A 26188-nucleotide genomic window follows, 5' to 3' on the forward strand; every position below is an offset into this window, starting at 1 on the left:
GAGGCTGCCCCCTCCCACGGCCACCTCGGGTCTCCCAACGGGGAGCATCCTCCCCTCCTGGCCCACCATTCTCAACAGGAGCTTCTGCCCGGGGACAAGAGCAGACTGCTTGGACTAGGGGGCATTGAGCACCTGGAATATTCTATGCTTCTCATCCTGCTGTCTGCAAGCCAGTGCAGCCCCAGACGTGACCCTCAGCGGCTGTTTGTCGAATGAATCAGTGATCAAACTAAGGTCTGACAGCCAGGGAGGGCGGGGGGAGGGCGGGCCAAGCCCTCCTGGCTGAGTGCATCCCCTCCCCCGCCCTGTCTGATACCCAGCCTGGGGTCCGAGGCTGAACTCTCACCAACCGGTCTTAAACTTGAAACCCGCCATCATTCCGCTCTCCTTCTCCAAGGACGCTTTTTGAGAAAACGAACCCACGTCTCCCAAAAACATCTGTCTGAGCTACTGCGAACGATTCCTCTTTCCGCAGGTGTCGCCTGGGAGCTCGGTCACGCCGAGTCCTGAAGATGCTTGTCAGTTCGCACAGACCGCCGCTAGGTGGCGCCACCGGGAGCCATTCACTTTTCCGGAAAAAAGCGGCTTGGGAAACCAAGAGCGGTTCTAAATTGAGCAAAGAGTAATGAATGGGAGGAAGAAGAGGAAGTGGAATGGCAGGGGCTTAGAATTCCAGCTCCCCATCCCTCTCCATGGCTGTATAGCCCCGGGACATCCTTTAATCCAGCGGTCCAGGGACCATTTTCATGGAAGACAATTTTTCCACCGACAGTGGGGCAGGTGGGGACTGGTTTCTGGATGATTCAAGCGCATTACATTTATTGTGCACTTTATTTCTTTTATTATTACATTGTATTATCTAATGAAATAATTATACAGCTCACCATAGTTTGGGGGACCCCTGATTTAATCTCCCGGAGCTTCTGCACCTGCAAAATGGAGCTAAGAGTACGACCCCCCCCCAAGACAGTGATTAAAGCCCGGGGTGGGCGTTATACACATTAACCTCCTGGAAAGCTCTAAAAAATAGTGAAGCCCAACCCCCACCAGACCAATTAAATCCGAATGTCCAGGTGTGCCTTGTCCCAGCGAGAACTTGAGGTAGCTAGAGAGTGGCACTCCCCTGGCAATTCCAGGGACAGCCTGAAGTGAGCATCTCTGCTCTGGGGCAGTAAGTAGCTCTCAGGCCCGAGCCTGTAGCAGAATCTCTGGAAGCTCTTAATAACACACACTGCTGGGTGACACCCCCAAGGTCTGGGGTGGGACCTCAGAATTTGCTGATGCTGCTGGTCGGGACTTTTTGTTGTTGTTGTTTGAGACAGAGTCTCGCTTTGTTGCCCAGGCTAGAGTGAGTGCCATGGCGTCAGCCTAGCTCACAGCAACCTCAAACTCCTGGGCTCAAGCAATTCTTCTGCCTCAGCCTCCCGAGTAGCTGGGACTACAGGCATGCGCCACCATGCCCGCCCCCGGCTAATTTTTTCTATAAATATATTAGTTGGCCAATTAATTTATTTCTATTTATAGTAGAGACGGGGTCTCGCTCTTGCTCAGGCTGGCTTTGAACTCCTGACCTCGAGCAATCTGCCCGCCTCGGCCTCCCAGAGTGCTAGGATTACAGGCGAGAGCCACCGCACCCAGCCGGGACTTTCTTTTCTAACAACCAATTGTCCAACTCTCCGACATCACTTGGGTTTCCAACAATTCAAGTCAATTCTGACACTACCCAGGGTTCGTGCAGACCCCACAAGTTAAGGGCTCAGTCCTACAATGCTGCCCCCACGTCAGACACCAGCCACAGATGGGGTCTCCAGGTGACCCACACTTCTGCCCGCCCAACTACAAATTCAGGGGCAGCCTCCCTCAGGTTCGATATTTGCTAAAATGACTCAGAATTCAGGAAAGGGCTTTACTTACGATTACTGGTTTATTACAAAGGATACTACTCAGGCACAGTGGAGCGGCAGAGGCTGAAATCAGAACCAGGACATCCGGCCCAGCCCGCTGCTCTTACCACGGTGCCCCTCTGCCCTGGAGAACCAGGCTTGTTAGACCTGTGTGTAAACTAAGAATTAACAGGCTAGGAGACACCGCAGAAGTGTGGAGCTTTAGCACAGGAGTTGGAAGGATTTCTTCTGCTGGGTCAGACCCTCCCTCATTTCCCTCTTGGTTCTTAGTGGCACGAAGGGTGGGTACGGCTGCAAGACCTCTACCGGAGGGACTGTGCGATCAGTCCCCTCCAATCTACCTTAGCTTCTTCCTAGCAGCTTCCTTCCCCAGGACTAGGTCTCGCTGGATTTGGCCCAGAAGACCCGCCTGGGGCCACAGGGACAGGAGCACTGGGGGGGCGTACAGTGCCCCGGGGAAGAGACCCGGACAGGCAGGAGGCTGGCGAGCTAGCCCTGCCTGGATCCGGGCTTGCGGCCACTCTGCCGAGCCCAGGGCTGGTGCCGGAGCCATGTCTGTTTGCTCCCACCAACAGGCGGGACAGACGGGGCCCTGACCCACCTTCCTGCCCTGCAGATGGCGAAGCCTCTGACCCATTGTTCTCCAGGACGCTTTGACGGAGGGCGCGAGGAATGTGGGGCAGGGAGACAGGAAGTCCTGGCTTCCTCTGGACAAGGTTTCTGCCAGACTCAGGCCTGCCCTCCAGACGGCGGGGCAGGGCCCTGGGTCCCATCTTACCTCCCGCACCGGCTCGCTGGGCCACGCTGAGTGAGGCCCTGCCCGCCCGGGGCCTCTGCAGGAAACAGGGGGCCCAGAAGGCTTGGACAGTGGGGTGACACAGGCCGGTGACAGGCCAGACAGTGGAGGAGGAGGAAGACACTGCCCAAAGCATGGCCCTCCGCTGGCCTGGCTGCATGCACCCCTCAGCCCACTCATGATCCACAAATGGGGGTGACAGCACACGCGGCCACCACCCACGCGGATGCCTTGCGCGCTCCATGCCTGTCCCTGCGCATTCGTTGATAGCCACACGGTTGACCCAGCAAGCGCCGTGCACACGCCGGGCCCGTGCTAACACCCTCACATGCGTGCACGCGCGTCCTCACACACTCGCGGGCGCCCCCACCATTAACCTCTCTGCCCATCGCTGGCATGACGAACATTTATTGAGCACCTACTGTATACCAGAGACCATTCCAGATGCTTTACATCAATCTTCTCCATCAGTCCTTCCCGTGACCCCATGAGGAAGGCATATGATCGCTCCCATTTTACAGAAGGGAAAACTAAGGCACAAAGGCTACGTGGCTGGTCCGGGATCAGCCACACTGTACGTGGCAGACGTGCCCCAGCGTGTGACCGCAGGACACCACTTTCCCTCAGCCCCTTGGAGCACCATGTTCCTACAGCCTTCCAGGATGCTGTGAAAGAAAAGTGAGAAACATCTGGGAAAGTGTTCTGAGCGGCCTCCGCCTCCCTCCCAGGGGCTGCGGATGGGGTATTGTTCTGGCTGTCGGGAAGTCAGTCCCCGTTCGGCCGGTCCTTTCCTGGCCAAAGAGAGGCCGGGGTGTCCCCTGTGTCTAGCACAGGGCCAGGCAAAGCCTGGGCATCGAGTGCGTATTTTTAATAATAAATGGGCATCCAACATTGGTAAACAACGACGGGTTGTCAGAAGAAGGATGATGTTGTTCAGGGGGGCATTAAACTCGTAACAGGAACGTGAGGGTTGAAATCCTGGCTTTGCTACTCAGAAGCTGTGTGGCCCTGGGCAAGTTACTCGGCCTCTCTGAGCCTCTGCTCCGTCATCAGGGAAATAGGAATACAAATAGTATTTGTGTCCGTCGAGGCCGTTGCGAGGCATCATTACATGAGAAAATGGGGGAAGGGCCCAACAGGCTTTGAAACTGACGAGTGGGGTGCAGGCGGGGTGGACAGACGGCGCGTGGCATGGAGACAAGATGCTTTCCAGAATGGAAGCCAGGAAGGCTGGAGGGAGGGGTGCGTGTTTGAGTTGGGCACTGACGTGCTGGGAGAATTTAGGCTGGGAGAGGGAAGAAGGAATGAGCCTCCTAGGTGGCAAGGAGAGCATGAGCAAAGGCTTGGAGGCAGAACATGGGAGCAGCTCAATCTCACATTGGATCCAGAGTGTTCGGCAAGGCTCGGCAGACACGCCAAGCCTGGTTTGAACCCGGCAGTGCCACGCTGGGCTAGTCACCTAATGCTATGAAATGAGCAGATCCACACCCCCCTCCCAAGGCCACTGTGGATATTAGAAATAAGATACTGGGCCGGGCGCGGTGGCTCACGCCTGCAATCCTAGCACTCTGGGAGGCCCAGGCAGGCAGATCCTTTGAGCTCAGGAGTTCGAGATCAGCCTAAGCAAGAGTGAGAACCTGTCTCTACCAAAAATAGAAAAAATTAGCCAGGCATGGTGGTGCATGCCTGTAGTTCCAGCTACTCAGGAGGCTGAGGCAGAAGGATCACTTGAGCCCAGGAGTGTGAGGTTGCTGTGAGCTAGGCTGATGCCACAGCACTCTAGCCTGGGCAACAGAGTGAGACTCTGTCTCAAAAAAAGAAAAAAAGAAATAAGATATTGAGCCTGACACAGGGAAGACACATAGTGGGTGCTCAGTTCATGGTCCTGTTGGTGACTCTAATTAACTCCACCCCAGTCTCGGAGCTTATCAAGGGACTGTCTCTTTTATTTCCCTGAACTCCCACCCCCAGCCTGGCACAGAGCTTGGTACCCACCTGGGCTGAGAGACTGTCCAGTTGATTGATCTGGTGCCTCCCTGAAGCCATAGAGAAAGGATCCGCCCTGCACCGAACACGAGAACATACCACAGGAACCCAGGTGTGCACCCAGCCCCCACCCCGCGTCCGCCTCCCAATGCCAGTGGTCATCCGCCCGTTGATTGATCCGTGCACGCATGCGCGCATTCGTTCATTCAAAACGTGGGCCCTTCTCCCCTGCGCTGTGCCCGCCCCGAGCTCAGGTCTGGGCACCAAGGTGAGCCTGGCCCACCTGTAGCCCCCATCAAACACCCCTGTTCTCTGTGGGACCACATCTGCAGGCCAGACCCCTCCCTGCTCCTCCTCCTTCCTGCTCTCCCTCCCCTCTGAACCCCCCCAGACTCCCCCAAATCTACCCTATTCTATTAATATTTTTTTCCTTGAAGCTCGGCCTGCCCCCGTCTCCAGCCCAGCCAGCTCACCAAGCCCATCAGCCTGTCCCCTGTCCGTGAAGGCAAAACGCTCAGCTGGGCCCCTTGACACCCTCCGGCCCCAGGACATTCTGAACCTCCATACCCTGGCTCCTCAGGGGGCCACAAATGCAGCAGCCTCGTGTCTCTGGAGCAATCGTCTGGAGAAAAGAGAAAGGAGAGGAAGATTCTTCAGCAGCCCAGTCAAGCTACCGACAGAGCCGTGGAGTGAATTCCAGATGCTTCCTCACAGGCAAATCTAACTGCATTCCTCAACTGTGCAGCGAGACTCAACTCGGACAAGCGGGAGTAGCTGGGGCTCAGCCCACAGCAGACACAGAACCCCAGATAAGAAAGAAAGAATGCAAATACGACACTTGCTGGGGAGGGAAGCAGAGGAAGGGAAGAAGCAGGGGGGATGGGGAGGGGTCACGGGGACCCCAGATCTCTGCAGAGAGGCAGGGGGCATCCAGCACAGAGGGGAAGAGCCCTGCACCCCCAGGGGAGCCCTGAGGAAGCCACAGATCTGGCCCGCAGTGGGCTGACTGCTGGTTCCAAGAAGCACACGGTTTCAAGTCCACATTTAGGGAGAGCTCACCGTGTGCCGGGCGCCAGGGACCAGTACCCAAATGAGACACGATCTGGGTGGGGAAGGGGAGGTGGACTCTGTTTAAAGTGCTCCGGGAGCACAGAGGAGGTGAGATCTGGGTGGAAAAGGCTAATGGGTCTCTGCAAGCAGGCGACTGGGGACAGAGAAGGAAATGCAGTAAGCAGAACAGGCTGGGCACCAACCACCTCTCCACCTCTGCTGAAGCCAACGCATCATCTCCCTGCCCCCTCCTCTCCTCGGCGCTCTGAGGGCCTGGGTGAGAATTTCTATTCTGCCATCGACAGGCTATGTGATCTCAGGGAGCACTTAACCCCCAGCCTCTGTTTTCCCGTCTGTGCAATGGGACTAGCAATAGCGCCATCTCCCGTGGTTGTCCCGAGGGTCGACTGAAGAGTCCCGTGAGAGCTCAGCGTGCTGCCAGCACACACGGAGGCTGTGGTCCTCAGACATGAGTGTGCAAACACATCGCCTGGGGGGCTGCACACATGTCAGTCTTGGGGGTTCCATCGCCAGCCATTCGGACCCCACTGGCTGGGGGTGGGGCCCAGGAATCTGCATTTGCAACACCCACCCCAAGAGATCCTGGGGCAGATGGCTCAAAGTCCACACTTTGAGAAACACGTACTCAATAAGGCTTGTGGGTACTGTCATCTAATCCCATTGCCTCACTGGATCTTCCCAGCAGCCCTGCAAAGTCCCACCGGGTAACCCATTTCACAAGTGAGGAAAGAGGGAGGCTCGGAGAGGCATGTGGCTGTCCCCGGGTCATGCAGGTAGCAACTGGCCAGCCAGGATCTGATCCGGGGTCTGCAACCCCCATGCCAGTACCTCTCCCAGCAGGGCTCCCTGCCATCCTGGCAGAGGCTGGGTGGGCGTCCCGGGGCTCGCTGTGGTACCCCCGCCCACCACGGCTTCCACTGTTGCTTCCTCCTCGCTGCTATCTGGCCTCGCAGATCGTCCCACTTCCTGCTGGTCCACTACTGGCTCCCGATGGCACTTCCTGACCTTGTGCCCTCCTGTTACCACCTTTGCCTCCAGCGGGGCTGGAGCAGGGCTGGGCAGTGCCAGAAATTGGGCACTGCCCAGGGAGGTCCCCAGGGAGCCCCAGGGGGCACTAGCGCCCCCTCCTGCAGTGGGAACTGCTCTGCTATCCCGGGGACCAGGCGGGTGCCTGGCGGACCCTTCCCTTGTTTATGGGCGACACATAAAGATGGCACAGCAGTTTTCAGGGCAGGACTTCTTCGTGCACTTTCTCATGCACTGGGAGTACAAAAGAGACCAGCAGATGGTGCCAGGACAGGCCCTGTCCCCACCTGCCACCAGCCCCGAGTCTGAGACCTGGCAGGAAGCGATGCTCAGGGTGGCATGTCCCCACGGGCACGGAGACCATGGGGGCAGGCAGTCGGCACAGGCGTGGCAAGGATACAGCAGGCTGGGACGCAGGGGACGGGGCGCTGGCCCGTCCCGGCCCCTCTGCGGCCAGCCCACCCTCCGGGAGAAGACAGAGTTCATCCCACTGGAGAAGGAAACGCTGAGCTGTTGTTTGTTCATTCCACGAACGGTGATTGCATGTGCTGGACCCCGTCCAGAATCCCGCCCCGAGGACTGTTCTCCTTCCAGCAGGTCACTCTTCTCAGCCCGGCACCATCTGCCTTCCCTGTCTGCGGGACGCTCCCTGGGGACACAGCACGCAGCCACAGCTCTAAAAACCCTCCCGCCTCTCCGCTTGCTGCAAGTCTTGGGGAAGGAGCCACAACCGCACGTGACTCTCCTTCCCCGTGCACCCTCCTCGGGCCCCTCCCATCTGTCCTGTCTCCTCCTTTTGGTTTAACTTGCTCTGGTCACAGTCGGGGACGACCTCATCTTCCAAATCCGGCAGTCAAGTCTCTGCCCTCTCCTGACCCAGGCTGACCCCTCCCCTGTCCTCTCCTGGCCTCCCTCCTTCCTCGCTGGTCCCTCTTCTAAAGGACCCACGGATGTCAGCGGGCCTGGGGCCTCTCTCCCTGCAAGCTCGTCCACTCCCACGGCCTCAGGTGCCCGCTGTAATCTCAGGGCTTCCGAGCCCCATGCCCAGAGCGGACTCAGCCCCGTATCCCACCCCTGACCTGCCGTCACCATGTGGGTGTCTAACGGGCAGCTCGAACCCAACCTCCCTGAAACAGAGAAATCTTCATCGACTCCCCCCGGCAACAAAATACCCCTTCACCCCCATTCCCCATCTCACGCACCGACTGAGTGTCCCTGGGCTGGGCCCTGTCCCTAACAGGGTCTCGGTGTGCCCAGCCGTAGAGTGGAACAAGCTCAGGACTCTGAGCCACTCTGCTATGGGAACGCAGGGGCAGCTCTTCAGAGCACAGGTCCCTGGCGCCTGCCCTGGGAGGTTCCAAATTGGCTGGTCTGGGACGGGGCCCAGGGACCTGCAGGTTGCGGAAAGCCCCGCCTGTGGCTCTCAGCCCTCCCCTCCCCGCCTCTTAGTCCTGACCGGCTCAGGTCCGGCCTTGAGCTTCACGGTCTTCCAAGCCCCTCTTTCATTCTTGCTTATGTCAAGAGCCTTCTGTGGCTGAGGCTAAGATTATCCCCATTTTACAGACTAGGAAACTGAGGCTCCATGGGGACAGGACTGGCCCACGGTCACATCAGAAGCAGAGCCAGGTCACTTGACTCCACCCAAAATCCCGAAACCCCAGTGGCTGCCACAGACCCAAGTTGGTGCCTTAGAGCTGGAGCCCAGGCCCACCCCCACCTGGGAGAGCCAGGAGGTGCTGTCTGTCCCCCATCTGCCACCCAACACACCCCCAAGGCTCACGAAGCCTCCCCATCACCTTCAAAGCCTGTGCCCCCAAGGATGTCACAGGGTCACCGTGGAAGATCCACTCTGGGCGAGGCTGACCCAGCGGGATTTCTGGCTCAGTGGCACCATGGCTGGGTGGACCAGCACCCTACCCCCGTGACCTCCGCTTCCCGGGCTGTTAGACGGGGGTGAGGACACCTGCCTTTGGGCCCCCAAGGAGGGTTAGATGTGACATCGAGGGCCTGGGGTCCCACAGCAGGCCCTCGGCAGGTGCCGGGCTCAGGGCCCCCGAGCCTCGGCCTGGAGCTGGGGTGTGAGCCGGGCGTCCCGGGCCGGGGTCAGGGCCCGGCCTCCATGAGGACGGCCTGCCTGGGCCGCGGCTGCCGCCCACCGTGGGGCCTGCCTATCTGCGGCCAGCCCGGCCCTCACAAAGGAACAATAACAGGAAACCATCCCGGGGGAAGTGGGCCGGGGCCAGCTGGAAAACCTGGAGGGGCTGCGGCCAGGCCTCCCTCGCCGTCGGGGTGTGGCTCCCCTCGAGAGGCGGGTCGCCACTCCTCAGAGTCCACACTGCACTCGGCCCGGACGGACGGACGGAAAGGAGACGCCCCAGCCCGCGGGCGCAGTGAGTGGGGCTTACCCGGGAGGGTCCTTGGCTTCCCCATCTGTAGAACTGTCACCGTCGGGTCCTGGGAGAGCAGGTCCTCCAGGGCAGACTGGGTCTCCTCCGGCTCATGCAGGGCCGGGGAAGGTGCACCCGCGGTGACACACGTGGGCATCCCAGGGCTGGGGGAAGGGGTGAGGGCTCTGCTCTCCCCCGGGTGGGCTCTCCAGCTCAGGGTGACCCAGGGCCCGCTGGCCAGAGCGCAGGAGTCTGCCCCAGTCGGCAGCACGCCAGGGCAGAGGCCTGGCCCCTGGGCCTTGGTTTCCCCTGTGGGAGAGGACTTACCAAGCCCCGACATCACCGCCTCACCCCTGCCCACAACCCCCCGTGTTGGGAGCCCTGAGCCTCGGCCCCTCTCTGCCTGCCAGCGCCCCCATTTTCAGGACAGGCAAGCGGAGGCTTGGCTCTGGGCACTGAGGCCCTGCCTGGGAAATCTCGCCCCTCCCCTGCCCCAGACGCCATAGCGCCAGCGTGTGCCCAGGGCGCTCTAGCTGGGAAAGCAGCCCATGCTTTCTCCCCGCGACACCCAAAGGCCCCGAAGCCCTCATAGCCCAGGGAAGCCCCCCAGGAGGCCCTGGAGGCGGGAGGTCTGGGGGAGAGCCTGGCTTGGAGACCCTGGGTGCAGATCCCAGCTCTCCCATTCGCTGTGGTGTGACCGTGGGAAAGTTACCCAAACTCCCCAACCTCAGTTTGTTTGTCTGAACAATGGGGACAGTGATTCTTTGTGCAGTTCACTACGGGAACTACAGACAACAGGGGCTCATTATTTTACTATCAACAGCCCCATGAGGTAGATATACTCTTTCCTCCTACCTCAGCGGAGGCCGCTGAGAGCTGGAAAACAAAGAGGCTGCGTGGGGATTCGAACCGGGATCTCACCTGCAAAGCCCAGGCTCTTTCCACACATTTTAGAGGTCTCAGGTCTCTCGTCTGTGAAATGTGGAAACAGTCTCTTCCTCAGTCAATTACGTGCGGTGACCTGCGTCCCTGGCCCTGGGAAGGGCTCGTAGCAGGGGATCTTTAAGGAATGGTGGCTGAATCTACCTGCTACCCCAGACCTGACGGTGGCTATGAACGTCATGAAGGTTTTGGCCCCGAGTCACGGGGTCAGGAGCCCAGCAGCGGCGTGGGAGGGGTGCAAGGGAGAGGACCCTGCTCTTCCTTTGGCGATCACCTGTGAGCGCCGACTGTATGCCCAGACCAGGGAAGGCCGGTGTGGCTAGAGGGCTCTTCAGAGCAGAGGGTGACGCTGCAGGCCACCCGAGCCAGGACCAGGACGATCCTCAGGTGGTTGGGAGCCATGCGACTCAGGTGGAGGGTAGCAGGTGACCTCATAAGGAGCTGCTGAGCCCCCCCGGGGCAGCCCTGTCACTTCCGGCTTATTGTGGGGGGGGGCAGGGGAGGTATCGACAGGCCTTGAAGGGGTTAAGCTGCCCGCCCTGCAGTCTCAGCCCGGACTATTGTGCTGCCGAACAAGGGCCGGACGTGGGGGCAGGAAGCCAGAGGGGCCACTTATTTTCTCCCAAAGTTGGATGACTCACAGCCCCACTGCTGCCTCAGGGACACTCAGTGGACATGGTGGCCACCGTCCCAGGGAAAAGCTTGGGGCCCTATGCCCACACGGACCCATTCCTGTAACCTCCATCACCTCTCTGCACCCCCCTCCCCGGGCATCCTGACACTATTACAAGAATTCCCATTTGACAGATGCAGCCACCAAGGCTGAGAGAGGCTGAGCGGCCAGTCTGAGGTCACTGGGCGAGTCCAAGGTGGAAGCAGGACGTGAGTGAGGCTGTCCCCTTCTGACCCCGCAGCCCGTGAGCCACATTCCGAAGGGAAGCTCAGAGAGGGGAGAAGTCGGGCAGCCCAGGCCACAGAGGCAGGCACAAGGACAAGCCAGGAGCCCAGTGATCCTGGGGAAGGAATGTTCTAGAAAACGGGTCCTGCACTCAGGAGCTTGACTTCTGGCTGAGGAGCTACTGAAAAGCCCGTCCTGGTCCAGGTTCAAGCTGGCTCGGGTGGATACTCACAGATGGCTTCCTGGAGGGACGCCTCAGTCTACCCGTCTCTCCCGGGCAGGGGATGGTCCCTAAGCTCATTCAGGGACCTCTAGGTTGTCTGCCTTGGGCCCCAGCTCAAGGGTCACATCCTGGCGGATACAGACACTGGGAGGAGGAGGGAGTGGGACGAGCGGGGCAGGGCCGGGCAGGCGGCGAATGAGATTTCCTTTTGGAGAGAGCGTGGTGCTGGGAGGTGGGCCCAGGGCCCGCCGGGAAGTGAGGTCAGGTGTGAGTCGGCCAGTGGAAGCCACAGCTGCCAGGCTGGAGCGGGTGGGTGGATGGGAGTCAAGACACCCACATGCTTACTGAGCACCTACTGTGTGCCAGCGGTGCCTCCACGATCTCATTTAATCCCCCAGCGCAGAGAAGCAGAGAATGAGCTGCTGTCACCTCCAAAGCTGAGGTTCAGAGAGCAAGGGACGGACCCAAGGCCGCAGCGCTCCTGGGCAGCTGGGCAGGTTCAGATAGGCAGGCGCATGGGACTCCTCCTGCTGCTCCCACTGCCCCACAGTCCCAAAGTCAGGAAGCCCAGAGGGGGCTGGAAGAGGCTCCCTTGAAGTCTGGCACTGTCCCATCAGAAGCTGTGACCCAGAGGACCCAGCACAGATTTGTTTTGCATCAAAAACTTGGTCTGCTCAACTGGTAGCCTCTATCTCAAAGACTGCATTGAGTATTCAAGGGCTGAGTTCAGGTTCAGTGAGAATGAACACTGTGGTTGATTAGTGATGTCTGCCATGGGTGTGGGAAGGGGCGAGTGGCAGCCCATCAGTTCTGATTTGCCAGCCCTGCTTTAAGAGCTCTTCTGCTTAGGGGTACATTCTGGGGACTCTTGAGGAAGATAAACTTGTTGTCCCCAAGGGATCAAAATCCTAAAGGTGGCAGGTCTGAGAGTATGAAAGATCACCGAGGAGCTATTTGGGGATGGGGAGCAGCTTCTTTGGGTTATACCAACGATTGGCCACCCTAGGTGTTGTCTGCAAATGTACAGATTAGATTGTAATCTAATCTGTGAGTGGGGAGGGAACAAGTGGCAAGACCAGGACTGGAGACAGGGCCAGGCTGACAGGCAGCAGTGGGGGCTTTGACCCCCCACCAGGTCTGGGGCCGTGAGTTCATGCACCTGCATGCTGGCAGGAGCGGAGACTCAGGCTCAGAACCTGCGTGGACAGAAACACTCAGGGAGGGAGGCAGAGGCTGTGATGGGGGCTGGTGGCATCAGAAGACCTGTGGCAGAGGTGGCCTGGGGCTTGAAAAGAATCGAAGTGTTCACCCAGGGAGCACAGCAAGGAAAGGCATTCCCAGCAGAGGGAACAGCCTGTGCAAAAAGCCTGCTGGTGAGAGGAAGAGCTTTGTGCATTTCAGAAACTTCTAGTTCTCCTCACAGCTAGAAGGGCAGGAAGGTGGAGGGGAGGAGAGGTGGCGGGATGGGCAGGGGTGCACCGTGCTGGGCCCTGGACCAGGTCCCGGGGCTGAACTGAGCCACAAGCCGGGAGAAAGCACCAAGGAACCAACTCATAGCTGCCTGGCCAAACCCCATCTGTGAGACCCCCGGGGCCTCACCCTTCATCACCCACCATGTCTGTGGCTTCCAAGGCCCGATTTGGGAGTCCCTGGAGGAGTTTGGGGATCGTGGGGTCCCCCCACCTTGTTCTAGCCTGAGACGCAAGGCGTGGGGGCAGGGAGCGCTGCCCGGGGCCACACATGGAGCTGAGCCCCTGCGCTCCCCTCGGCAGACACACCCCCTGGGCCACCTCCTCCCACCGCCCTGCCCTCATCCCTGACCCGGGGCCTCTGGGCTGGAGTCCAGGGCCTGCGGGAGGCTGGGCTGGGACTGAGCGTGCCGACCACACTCTGAGGCTTTCCCTGGAGCTGAGCTCAGCTGCCAGATCTCGTCCTAGCTGAAGGCGGGTGAGCCGGGGGGAGCGGAGTGGCCAGCCCTGCCCGGAGGAGCCCTTCGGGATTGGCGTGGGCAGGGCACGGGGACGGGGTGCGTACTTTGTGACTGCACTGGGGTCCGTGTGGCCTGAAGATGCCGTATGTGTATCCCTGACCTGGAGCCTTCCTCTACCCCACCCCCCAGGCCCTCCAGCCTGTTCAGTAACTCACCCCCCCAAAGCCACACTTGGCCTTGGAACCCCAGGCTTCGGGAGGGCCCCGGGCAGGGTCTGGTGGTCAGGGGCAGGGCCACCCAGGGGCATTTGCAGGGCTGCCCCACTGAGGGGCCCCCAGCAGGGTCCAGACTTGCTACAGTCCATTTAGCTGCAAAGCTGGGGTCCCAGGGAGTCCAAGAGGAGGAGGTCCAGCCCCTCCCCCCTCACTGCCGGTGTGCCCCAGCCCCTCCTTCGGACACTGTAATTTAGAGAACACGGAGCTCGGCCGACCTCACGGCCCCTTCCAGGTCAAACCCCAGAGACCAGAGACACCTGGCTGCCCACAAAGGGAAAGGGACCAAAGGGAGCACTGAGTCAGTGAGAGAGGCAGGACTCACCGCTGATGAGAGCTGCCGAGCAAGCAGTGCCTGCTCGAGTGACCGAGACCAGGCGAGGAGGGAGGACAGCAAGTGCACAGGCAGGGAGGGTGTGACCAAGCCTGGTGGGGGTGGGGAGCTTCCCAGAGCGTCCATGTCACTTGCAGGCTCACCAGGCACTCGGGGATGCAAACAGGTGACTGGAGAGGATCAGAAAAAGCCACAGGCCCCCTGTCCTGGTCTCAGGCTGCCCAGATGGCTCAGTCCACATGCCTGGGCCTGATGTCTGGGCTTGACCCCAGTGGCCTCAGTCACTATAGATACAGACCCAGACCCGGGAGGCTCTGGGCTCCGACCTCCCTCTGGGCATGGGTGAGCCCAGCTGTTCCTGGTTCTCTGAGGCTGCCCTGCTCCTTATCCTGGGCCCCACGCCTGCTGGTTTTGGGCCATGCTGTCCTCTAATTTGGGGTCCTCCAGACCCTTTCAGACTGACCGAGGCCACCAAGGGCCCACCCTCGTCCATTTGGAACTGCCCCCAAAGCCTCTAACGAGGCTCCAGGGACAGGAGCATGGTCAAGCATGCTGGGTGACAGGGACACAGGCGGGCACCTGGCTCTGCATACCCAGCACCCACACCTGAGCGGCCAGAATGTCCCCTCCCCGATCATCGATCGTCACTGTGGTCAGGCGAGTTCCTGGGCTGCTCAGATGGGAATTTCCAAACAACGGAAATCACTTCCAGAATCTGAATGTCTGTGGTGCCCCAAATCTACCCAGCGACAGCCTGAGTCCCTCCGATAATTCGGGGCTTTGACAGTAGCTCCAGAGGCTGCGGGCAAGGGAAATTCTGTTTCCAGCTGTGGCCCTGGCGGCCTTGCCCGCCCCGACTTCCTCTCCATCTGCAGGAGGAGGAGGAACCATTGTCTGACAAAACCCCTCCCCTCAACCCCCATTTTGGTGGCCAGATTTCTAACACAAAAGGCAAAAGGCACCAATGAACATGGCTTTTCAAATAGAAAAGTCCCACCGGTCCCTCTGAGATCGAGTGAAGGAGCCCAAAATTTAGAAAAAAAATAGATCTAGGCGAGAGTTCCAGATTTACCATTTATGAGTTGTTTGTCTCAGAGCCTCAGTTTCCTCATCTGTGAAATGGGTATGATAATCCTGGGGCTAGTATAAAAAATTAAATGAGGTGGTAGCTATGAAAGCCAAGCACTGAGAATAGTTTATTGTTATTACTATTACATGTGAATGTCACCTCTAAGAGAGAAAGAGGAGGTGGCATGGTGCAAAAAGCACTATTTTGGGTGAAAGGCAGCCTAAAGTCCAGCCCTGGCTCTTGTTGCTGTGTGACTTGGAACGACTCACTCCACCTCTCTGAGCATCTGTTTCCTCACCTGCAAAGGCGGATTACCTTGCAGGGTTCATTGCAAGGTTTAAGTGAAATAACTCGGGCCTCAGAGAGGGTGCTCAGGGATGTCGGCCCCCCTCCACCACCCCAGGCAAGAAAGAGCCGTCTTGGGAGAGTGCTCAGGGCTCCGGCATGGGCGTGGAGAGCGGGTTATGCGACCCCCATCTCCCAGGTCCCCCCCCCTCCTCACTCACAGCTGACTGATGAGAGCTGAGCACGCAGACCTCCCCCGCCCCCGCCCTAGCAAATGACACACTGGCGATGAGGGGTGACTACAAGAGCCAGCAGCTGTCCCGTCAGAGGACGGGAGCTTGAAGGTGACACGTGTGTGCCAAGGGGTCGTGGCAGGGCCTCCACTAGACACAGAACAGAATCCAGGGGCTTTTCTGCATGATCCGAGAACACTCTGTACGTGGGGCCAGCCAAAGCCCGCCAAGGGGTTAATGTCCCTGTCACCACGTGGTCAGCCTGTGACCGGTGGGCTCTGCTTTATTGAAGGCTGGTGTAGTTACAGTCACGCATCTCAGGGATACAGTCTGAGAAATGCCATGTTGTTGTTGTTTTGCAAGCATCATAGTATGTACACACACAAACCAACCTAGATGGCACAGCCTACCACACACCTCATCTACACGGCACAGCCCACTGCTCCCCGGCTTAAGCCACACTAAATTTATTTTAAAATATTTTGCTTTCTTTCAAAGTAGGGGCCAGGTGCGGTGGCTCACGCCTGTAATCCTAGCACCCTGTCTCTACTAAAAAAATAGAAAGAAATTAATTGGCCAACTAAAAATATATAGAAAAAAATTAGCCAGGTGTGGTGGCTCATGCCTGTAGTCCCAGCTACTCGGGAGGCTGGGGCAGGAGGATCGCTTGAACCTAGGAGTTTGAGGCTGCTGTGCGCTAGGCTGATGCCACAGCACTCCAGCCTGGGCAACGGAGTGAGACTCTGCCTCAAAAATAAATAAATAAATTAGCCTTAGCTTACTGTGACTTTTCTACTTTATAAAGTTCATAAAGTAGGTTTGTTTACACAAGTGTCACCACAAACAGGAGAGTCATGCATTTGCTACGATGTCACGACAACGGCAGCGTCATTAGGTGATAGGAATTTTCAGCTCCATCTGTCGTATACATGGTCCATCACAGACCAGAACGTTGTTATGTGGCACGTGACTATATTTCCTCGTTCGGTTGATGGCTGCTGTCAGATCTAGGTCCCCATCCAAACAGCCCCGTTCCTGTCCCCGGCATCAGAATGAGTCCCAGCAGGAGACTTTATGAAGGGGCAGCTTACAGAGAGATAAGCTTGGTTAAATGGGTGGTAGGAAGCGGTTACTGCCCCACGGCCACCAAAGGGACAAAAAGGCGGGCGTTCCCAGACCTAGGGAGGGACAGAACTACAGAGGGGCAGAACTACAGCCGGTGAGACACTGTCACCTTGGAAAGATGTAACTGCAGCAAAAAACATGAGCCCAGCCCGAGCAGACAGCAGCAGGAAAGAAAGACCCTCACTTCTCTCCTCCCTCCCTCCGCACCCCTGCTGGGGCCCCTACTGGCCAAACACAGCCAGAGCCAGGGCCAGGAGGCCGGGGACAGTCCCCCTGATGCAGAGCAGAGGGCGGGGCAGGGGGAGCAGGTCTGGCAGGGTGGGGAGGGCAAAGAGAATAACTTGCAAACCCCTCAATGATGGAGTGTTAAGGGACAAGAGTGGAAACTAGACCGTCAGTGGGTAGACCCAGCATGTCCTCCGGGATTGGTGCATGTTTGGTTTCATCACAGTCTCAGCTGCTCCCTCACCCTCTGTCACATGCCCCCTTACAATTCCCTGAGCCCCTCTGGGATCATTAGCTGATGTTTTTCCTCCTTTACTCAGTTTCCTGTTGTTCCCACTGCAGTGTGCGTGTCCCAAGGGCAGGTCCTGTCTCTCTCACCCCCTGCTGTACCCCAATGCCTAGCATAGAGCCCTGCATACAGCAGGCACTCAAAACCTACCAGCTCCGCACTTGCGCAGCTTGGAGGCCTGTATACAGCAGGCACTCAAAACCTACCAACTTTGTGCTTGTGCAGCTTGGAGGCCTGTATACAGCAGGCACTCAAAACCTACAAGCTCCACGCTTGTGCAGCATGGAGGCCTGCATACAGGAGGCACTCAAAACCTATCAGCTCCGTGCTTGTGCAGCTTAGAGGCCTGTATACAGCAGATACTCAAAACCTACCAGCTAGTGCTTGGGCTCTCACCCCACTCTGCCCAGAGGCCCGAGAACTCTCCCTCTCTCAGCTTCTGGTTTCACTTCGATTTATTTTATCATCCTTGAGTCACTTCTCACTTGAGGAAGGAAGAAAGAACCAAGACGTGCAGTTCCTTTCTGGGCAGAGAAGGAAGTGGCCCACAGGGCCCAGGCCGTGGGGCAGGGGTCCCGCCTGCCACCTCCCCCAAGTCAGGACCAGCTTCCTGGCCAAGACTCCCAGCCTCCCCCCTGCCCTCCTCCAAGCCTTTGTTCGCCACCTTCCTCCTGCCTGTCACATCCTCCAAGAAGGGAAGGGCACCAGATCTCTTCCAGCTTGACCCCCTCATTTATGGCTGAGGAAAACTGAGGCCCAGAGGTGGCAGGGCCGTCCCCGAAGTACACACACACCCAACGTGGGGGTCTACTTCCTCTCGGGTCAGAGGCAGAGGCCTGGAGGGCAGGGGCCCCGGATGCTAAGGTCAGCAGGCCAGGCCCAGCTGGCCCCAGGCACACACCCGTGGCCCTCAGTGAAGCCAGCCTGGCGCCAGTGGCTCAGAGGAAACGTTACTAGAGTTTACAAACCCCCTGTGATGTGCAGAGCCTGGCCTATCCCCGAGGCCAGGGCAGGGGACAGCCGAGGGAGGAGGCCACCCCATCCAGCAGCCCGTGGGTCCTTGTCTCCTTCCAGGCTTGAGTGGCTGCCACTCCCACCCACTCACTCTTCTCCTCCACCATCCCCACCTGGAGCTGCAGGTCAGTGACACAGGGACCCAGCAGGGGTGGACAGATGGAGTCAGGGCTGAGAGGGCATGACCGTGGCCAAGGTCACAGCCTGCACCCACCAGGTGGGGCAGTGGAGAAAACTGTTCCTGGAAGCCAGGCCTTGATCTCTGGGTGACCCACGTCCCTAACCCGCAGGGATGCTTTTGAGAATGCACAACCTGTGCAACCGTACAGGGCCTGCACAGGAAAGGGTCCATGCTTGGTTTGATGCTCTTCTGTCTCCTAAAAAGTCTTAACTTTTAAAAAAGGACCCATGTTTCCATTGTGCACTGAGGCTTCATGAAGCCATTGCTATGAACCCAGCCTCTCAAGCCCTGCTCTTGTGACAGCTCCTAAGCTGGGGTGAGGGGGTGACCCCCGGGTTAAGACGTTTGGGCTTGTCTAAGAGCCTTCCTTAGACAGCATCCATGCAAAGCTGCCAAAGGGTCTTTCAGGCTGGCCAGGGGAGCACATTTGTTCAGAGGAGCCTTTAAATCCCTAACCCACAGCAGCTGCTGGGACAGGGGAAGGCTGGAAGAAAGAGCTTGGACTTTGGGGGCCACACAGGCTTGGTTCAAATCCCGAATCCGCAACTTACAATCTGAGTGATCTCAGGAATGTCACCAAACCTCTCTGTTCCTCGGCTCATCTGTAAAATGAGGGTTACAGTTATACCAGCCTCGAGGGTTATTGGGAGGATTAAATGAACTAACACCGCAAAAGCGCCAGGAACAGTGTCAGGCAAATGATAAAGGCTCGATAAAGGTTGGCCACTGAGGTCAGACCCCCGGGTTCCACTCTCAGCCCCACCACTCACTGCAATGGGAACTTGACACCTCTGTGCCTCAGTTTCCCCATTTGCACAATGAGGATCACCTGAGCGCCCACTGCTCGGGTCTTTGGGGGCCGCCATCAGCATCAGCCCCACCTTCTCCTCCAGGCCTTCCCTGCAGCCCCTCCTCCGGCTCCCATATCCCCTGCACTTGCTTCCGCCCCAGCACACTCGTGTAAGGACTTCTTCTGGAACCGTCTTCCCCCTTCCAGACTCAGAGTTATTCAGGGGCAGGAGCAGGGGCTGGTTCTGCTGGTGTCAGCAGAGAGAGAGAGTGAAGGATGAAGGAGTGAACAGAAGAAGGGAGCTCCCTGCTCCGTGGGAGCCGCCCCCCACGCCCTGGGCGGTGACCGCCATGCTCTGAGGGCCCCTCGCCTCTCTCCCCAGACTTGTCCCCTCCCCGGGAAGATGCAGGGGCTCATGATGCTGGTTGCCACCTCGGGCGCCTGCCTGGGCCTGCTGGCGGCAGCTGCGGCGGCGGCGGCAGCAGGTGCTACCCCCGCCCAAGGGGACCCCACCCACCGGCGCCAAAAGAGAGACTGGATCTGGAACCAGATGCACATCGATGAAGAGAAAAACACCTCCCTGCCCCATTACGTGGGCAAGGTAAGGCTCAGAGCCCAGGGCCGGGGAAGCCATGGTGACAGCAGGTGGTGCCAATGGCGGGAAAGATGGCGATGGGTACTATGGCGGCTGTAGGGGTAGAGATAGCCGCGGGGGGCAGGGGGGACATGGCAACAGTGGCAGAGGTCGTGGAGGTGACGGTGGTGGTGAGTCGATGGTGAACACTATGGCTCATTTTCTCCCAGACTTTAGTCTGTGGACTAGATATGGCTGACGGAAGGGTCACCCCATGCTCACCCCAGCCCGGCCTGGGGGTTCAGGGCTTAGGGCAGAGCCAGCCAAGGCTGCCATGAATTTTCCCATTTGAGAGATCAGGAAAGGCCCACGCAGCCTTTGACAAAATTGTGCTAGTGACAAAGTGAATCATCCCGGCCACTGTTGTCAACCCCGGTCTGGGCCTCGGAACCTCCTCAAATACCCCTTTCTCTCAGACTATCCCTCCCTGGCTCCCTGTGACCCCACACGGCTCCCCAAATTCCAGAGCACCCATAATGAGGTGCCTGTCCCAAGCCTGCCTGAGTCTCTGACCCTCCCTTCCTCCTCCTTTAAAATGTGACTGTCCCGAGCCCATCCTCCTGGAGCTTGGAGCTCGTCTGAGTGACTACTAAATTGTCTCACATGTCAAATTGTCACGATGTCAAAACCATCCACTCTAATCCAAAGGAATGGTCCTGGTGGTGGACTGTCACTCGCAATGAAAGGTAGATGGACTACGTATTTCTGAGAGTTTTCAATGAGGAAGAAAGTTTCCTTAGAGTGCATTAAAATTCCACCAACTCAGCTGATTGGAATCTAAACATTGGGTGCAAAGAACAGGTCAATGTACTGGAGAAAGAGAGGACAGCCCCAAGCACTGGCTTGGGCACTGGAAGGACAACAGCAGCAGGCACAGTCCCCACCCTCATGGCGATGGGGGTCTAGCACAGGGATTGGCAAACTACCCTCCCCACCCTGCTTGCCCAATCTGGCCGATGGCCTGGTCTTCTTTTTTTTTTTTTTTTTTTTTGAGACAGAGTCTCACTTTGTTGCCCAGGCTAGAGTGAGTGCCGTGGCGTCAGCCTAGCTCACAGCAACCTCAAACTCCTGGGCTCAAGCGATCCTCCTGCCTCAGCCTCCCGAGTAGCTGGGACTACAGGCATGCACCACCATGCCCGGCTAATTTTTTATATATATTAGTTGGCCAATTAATTTCTTTCTATTTATAGTAGAGACGGGGTCTCGCTCTTGGTCAGGCTGGTTTCGAACTCCTGACCTCGAGCAATCCGCTGCCTCGGCCTCCCAAGAGCTAGGATTACAGGCGTGAGCCACCGCGCCCGGCCTGGTCTTCTTATAAATAAAGTTTTATTGGAACGCAGCCAGCCTCATTCATTTACAAATGGTGCATGGCTGCTTTCTTGCTACAATGGCAGAGTTGAATAGTGGTGACAAAGACCATATGGCCACCAAGCCAAAAGTATTTGCAATCTGGCCCCTTACAGAAACAGTCTGCCCTCCCTGGTCTCGAGGGGCAGCACACGTCACAGAACTTCATAAATGGTGGCGACAGGGGTGCTCTCTGATCAAAGAGGAACAGGCTAGGGAGGACCCTTTGATGGGAGGCCCCGTCTGGCCATGGCACCAGAAATGCTTCAGGGACCAAAGGAAGGAGTGGGAACAGCTGAGAGGTCTCCGCTCAGAGCGCTGGCCACAGCCAGCTGACTATGCCCCAAGAATGGCCACTCGGAGGGGAACGCCCTTCCCCAGGGTCACACGGGGAGATGAGGACAGAGTTCTAGGAGGTCCTGATTCACGACATGTGTCATAGAGGGAAATGCCGTCAACCTGCTTACGTCCTACCCAGTGGGATAACCCATGCCATGAATCAGCCTCTGAAAGGAACAGGTAGACCCAGGGAAAGTGTCCTGGGTGAGTCAGAGGGAGCCCGTGGAAAGCAGGGGCCACCTGCCCGGTGCGCAGCCCTGATGGCGTGACTTTCGAAAGGCTCGCTCGACGGTCTCGGGCAGCAGGAAGAGCCATCGCCTGCCAACAGCGTCCGCTCCGCACCTGGCATGGGGCCAGGGACAGAGGAGCCCCACGAGGTCCCCACTCTGGAAAGAAACAAGGAACACCCTGGCAGCGGCAAGAACGGGGCTCCAAGGTCACCTCCAGGCTCCGGAGGAGGACGTAATCCGAGGAAAGGAAGTCTCTGTTTATCAAGGTCAAAAGCTGGGGCCTTTGTTTACAGACCTGGATGGACAATGGCAGCAGCCCTGCGCGGCCTCTGAATATACAAATATGGGTCACTAGGGGTCTCAGAAAAGGGGGCGGAAAAGGCTCCCCGAAAGCCACAACCCCAGTCTAATCGTAAGAGAAACGTGTGACACACGCTTCCCAGAGGGGCATCCTACCAAACACCTGGCAGGTGTTCCTCAAGGACCATCAAGGTCATCGGAAACAAGGAAAACAAGGAAATCCCCAGAAAATGCCACAGCCATGAGAAAAGCTTAAAGAAATGTGATGACTAAATGTCATGTGCTGTCCCTAGAAAAGGACAGTAGGTGAAAACTAAGGAAAGTTGCATAAGCCACGGGCTTTAGTTAATAATAACGTGTCACTATTGGTCCACTGACTATAACAAACGTACCACACTGATGTTGACATGAGGGGAGAAGGGGAGCGCCCATGCGGACCCCTGTACTAGCTTCTCAATTTTCCTAGAAATCTGAAACTGTTCTAAAAAATAAAGTCTACCTAAGAAAAATTGGAAAGAAGATAAACAGAAACGTCTATGCACATGAAATCGTGTACACAACTCCGATAAAGTAAGTCCAAGCTAACCTGCTCCTTGCTCCAAGCCCCCGCCCTGCTCTCGTGGGTCCTGACCCACCCAGAACCGAGTTTGAAGACTGCCATCTTGTCCTAACCCTGGGCAACCTGTACAGCGCCCCAGACTGTCCTTTCTCTTTGGGTCCCCACTGTCCCCACTAGCCACAGGTAACAGAGCTGGGCATGGATTCTTGCCCACTGGGCAGGTGTTTGTCATACATCCTGGACGCTGGGCCCTGGGACCTCCTCCTGAACCCCCTGCCCCCTGCGCACCCCAGCCCTGCTCTGGGGTGCTTTAATCACTGTTCACTGCTGCCCACCCACCCCTCCCCATCCCCCTTCCTCACCTTCCAGGCTCTTCTCTACGCTCTGCCATCCGGCTTCTCAGCCACCACCCCCGTCACTGTGCTCACTGAGGGCTCCGATGACTGCACTGCCACTAAACCCCGGGCACACTTTCTGGACCTCAGGGATGTGACCACACCCCTCTTGATCCTCCCTCTTCTCTTTTGGGACCCCAGGCTTTCTCGGTTCTTTGGAGGAATCTAAGCTTTCTAAAGAGTCCCCCTCAGATGTCTTTATGCAAGGCCCTTGCCCCATGTGATCTTTCAATGTTGCCCTTCCTCCTCAGAGTCCTCGGGGATTCGAACCCAGGTCCTGAGAGCCACAGGGCGTCTGTGCTGTCTCTTTGCTCCTAGCAGGGGGCCTGGCACCTTGTAGGCACCAATTTTGATTGTTAATTGAATTGGATTCTAGTCTTTGGATTCTATTGTACCATTTTCCCTGCATGAAACACTATTATCTTATGTTCCTAATATTCTATTTCAAAGATTCTGTAAATCTTTGGTTTAGCAATTCTAACTTAATATCCTTTCACTTTAATAGTGGATCTATTATTAATACTAACTAGCATTTATTGAAAGCCCTGTTCTGTGCAAGATGCTTTACATATATTATGTTCCAAATCTAATTCCTTGGGACACTAACAGTACCTGTTACAAAGAAAAATGATTCAGTGGTCTAATAAGTGTGGAAAATCCTGAGTTAAATAAAACTCATTGGAGTTCTTTTATGTCAGGATTGCGTGTTGAATATCTCCAAGAACATTTTATGTGCCTATTGAAAACTAAATTGACCAAGACCAGTGGTTTACTGATAAATGTTTGTTTGACAACCGGCTCTGCCAAGGAAAAGGTCTTGATTTGTAGCATTTGCCAATTTCCATGGTGTAAATACTCTCACTGTGTCTGATTTTGAGCTGTCAACTGATGATGGTGAAGGCCTAATTGGGAGGAAATGTGCACGAACACACCATTGTTTAGCATTTCCAACACATAGAAATTAATACGATAGACATAAATAACCTCAAGAACATAACAAAATAATTAGGAAGCGATCAATTCTGATTATTTGTTACCTTCCTTTTTAATATGATTTATTTCACTGTAAGTTTATATCATTTAATTTTTAATAATGACTGTGTTTAACAATCAGCTCACGAATGTTCCTAAAAATTCAAGCTGGCTCTCCAAAGCCAAGCTGATACCCGCCAGCCCCAGCACACCACTGACAGGGACCCTATATTTGTATGGAAAAGCAAAAGAGGCCAAGGTTTCCTGGAAATCATTTCCAAAAGTGCTGTTCTACTCATCAGAGCAATGCAACATCAGAAGCAATATGATTTTCATTTTACAAACGAGGTAACTACAACTCAGAGAAGTTAAGTGACCTCTACTGGGCAAACCTACCCCATGCCTTCCAATGACACCAATATATTCTTGTCCTCAATAAATGTTTTCTAAGGACTTACTGTGTTCTGGCACCATTCTGGGCATACTTGGGCACTGCTAGACAAGTCACACCAATGTGTGTGTGTGTGTGTGTGTATGTGTGTGTGTGTAGTGTTTGCAGTGACCTGGCTGAGGACAACTCACTGGTGATTAGTCAGAGGTTCTTGTCAAAAACCTCAGTGTCATACTCTGGGAGGCCGAGGCGGGCGGATTGCTCGAGGTCAGGAGTTCGAAACCAGCCTGAGCAAGAGTGAGACCCCATCTCTACTATAAATAGAAAGAAATTAATTGGCCAACTAATACATATAGAAAAAATTAGCCAGGCATGGTGGTGCATGCCTGTAGTCCTGGCTACCCGGGACTACAGCTACTAATCCTGCTGAGGCAGCAGGATTGCTTGAGCCCAGGAGTTTGAGGTTGCTGTGAGCTAGGCTGACGCCACGGCACTCACTCTAGCCTGGGCAACAAAGCGAGACTCTGTCTCAAAAAAAAAAAAAAAAAAAAAAACCTCAGTGTCGCATTTAGGACCCCTGGCCAGCGCCACACACACACATGCATGTGTGCAAACATGCACACAGATGCACCTACACACATGCACACATGCACACAGACATTCCTACACACGTGCACACACATGCACGTGCACACTCTCGTGCACACACATGCATGTGGCCACCGCTGTTCACGGCCAGCTCGCATCGCCTCTTCTTTCCCAGATCAAGTCGAGCGCGAATCGCAGGAACGCCAAGTACGTGCTCAGAGGAGACTCTGTCGGCAAGGTGTTCCAGGTCAACGCAGAGACAGGGGACGTGTACGCCTTCGAGAGGCTGGACCGCGAGAAGATCTCCGAGTACCAACTCACCGCCCTCATCGTCGACAAGGACACCGACAGAAACCTGGAGTCTCCTTCCAGCTTCACCATCAAAGTTCACGACGTGAACGACAACTGGCCTGTATTCACGCACCGGCTGTTCAACGCATCCGTGCCCGAGATGTCAGCTGTGGGTAAGCGTCCGGTCTGTCCCCTCCCCTCCTCTGTCCCCCATCCTTCCCTCATGCTCAGCCTGGGGGCACCTCTCACTTCAGCTACTTTAGCTCTGACACTCGTCATAGACTGAGCTCTGATCCTAGCCGTGGACCGAGCCCTGGCCATCAGAGACACACGTATCTCATTACTCTTTGGAACAAACCCCACCCCACTGCCTCTGACTCTCAGGACCAAGAGTGCAGTCTCTGCACAGGAAGAAAGAAGAGGGGCCATGCAGGAGTGGGGGTGGGGTGCAGAGCCCTGGCCCCAAGGTGTGTCCCCAACCAGGCTCAGAAAGTTACTACTCTACTTCCTCAATCCTCCCCCAGCCTCTAGGGAGCGCCAGAAAGGAGCCTCCCTCTCCGCCCCTCCATGCAGGGTGTCTAGCCAAGGCCCTGGGACCAGACCTTCCCGCTAAGTGTTGGACCCGGGAGGTCAAGGAGACAACAGACATGACACCACCCCTTTGGGGTACCTTCCCATTCCTTTGTTCTCACCCTTCTAGAAGAGGGAGAGGCAGCCCATTACTCTCCTCGGTTTCTCCCCCCAACCCAACACAAACCACCTGTTCTCTTTGTCCCCTTCAAGTTCGACCCAGCTAGGTCCCCACTGCTGCCAGCACTTTGTCCCCAGAAAACACAGCTGCCTTTTCTTCCTCAGGACCTGGGGGAGGTGGGGACAGAGCAGAGCCTGAGGAACGGCATGAGGGGCCTTTTAGTCACAAGGCAGCAACCTGAGCTTCTCTCTCCGCAGGGACCTCGGTCATCCGTGTGACAGCGATGGACGCAGACGACCCCACTGTGGCAGACCATGCCTCAGTCATGTACCAGATCCTGAAGGGGGAAGAGCATTTTGCCATCGATAATTCTGGTCTGTGTGACTAACCCTCTCGGGCAGGCACTGACTTGGAGGGACGGGGGAAGTGGATATTCCAGGCACATGTTACTACTAAGGGAAGCCCAGTCTG

At 56.8% G+C, this 26188-nt stretch overlaps 1 protein-coding gene across 1 annotated transcript in view; it reads left to right on the forward strand.

The window, feature by feature from the left end:
• Positions 1 to 9088: 9088 nt before the first annotated feature.
• CDH5 (cadherin 5) overlaps positions 9089 to 26188 on the forward strand; it is a 32885-nt gene continuing 15785 nt past the window's right edge. Inside the window, exons 1-4 of the mRNA XM_012742663.3 lie at positions 9089 to 9173; positions 19363 to 19581; positions 24911 to 25199; positions 25975 to 26091. Of these exons, the coding sequence (XP_012598117.2) occupies positions 19384 to 19581; positions 24911 to 25199; positions 25975 to 26091 (604 nt within the window). The 5' untranslated portion in view covers positions 9089 to 9173; positions 19363 to 19383. The remainder of the gene's footprint in view (positions 9174 to 19362; positions 19582 to 24910; positions 25200 to 25974; positions 26092 to 26188) is intronic.

This window comes from Microcebus murinus, chromosome 20 (genome assembly GCF_040939455.1).
Source record: "Microcebus murinus isolate Inina chromosome 20, M.murinus_Inina_mat1.0, whole genome shotgun sequence".
In the NCBI taxonomy this organism is placed as follows: Eukaryota; Metazoa; Chordata; class Mammalia; order Primates; family Cheirogaleidae; genus Microcebus; species Microcebus murinus.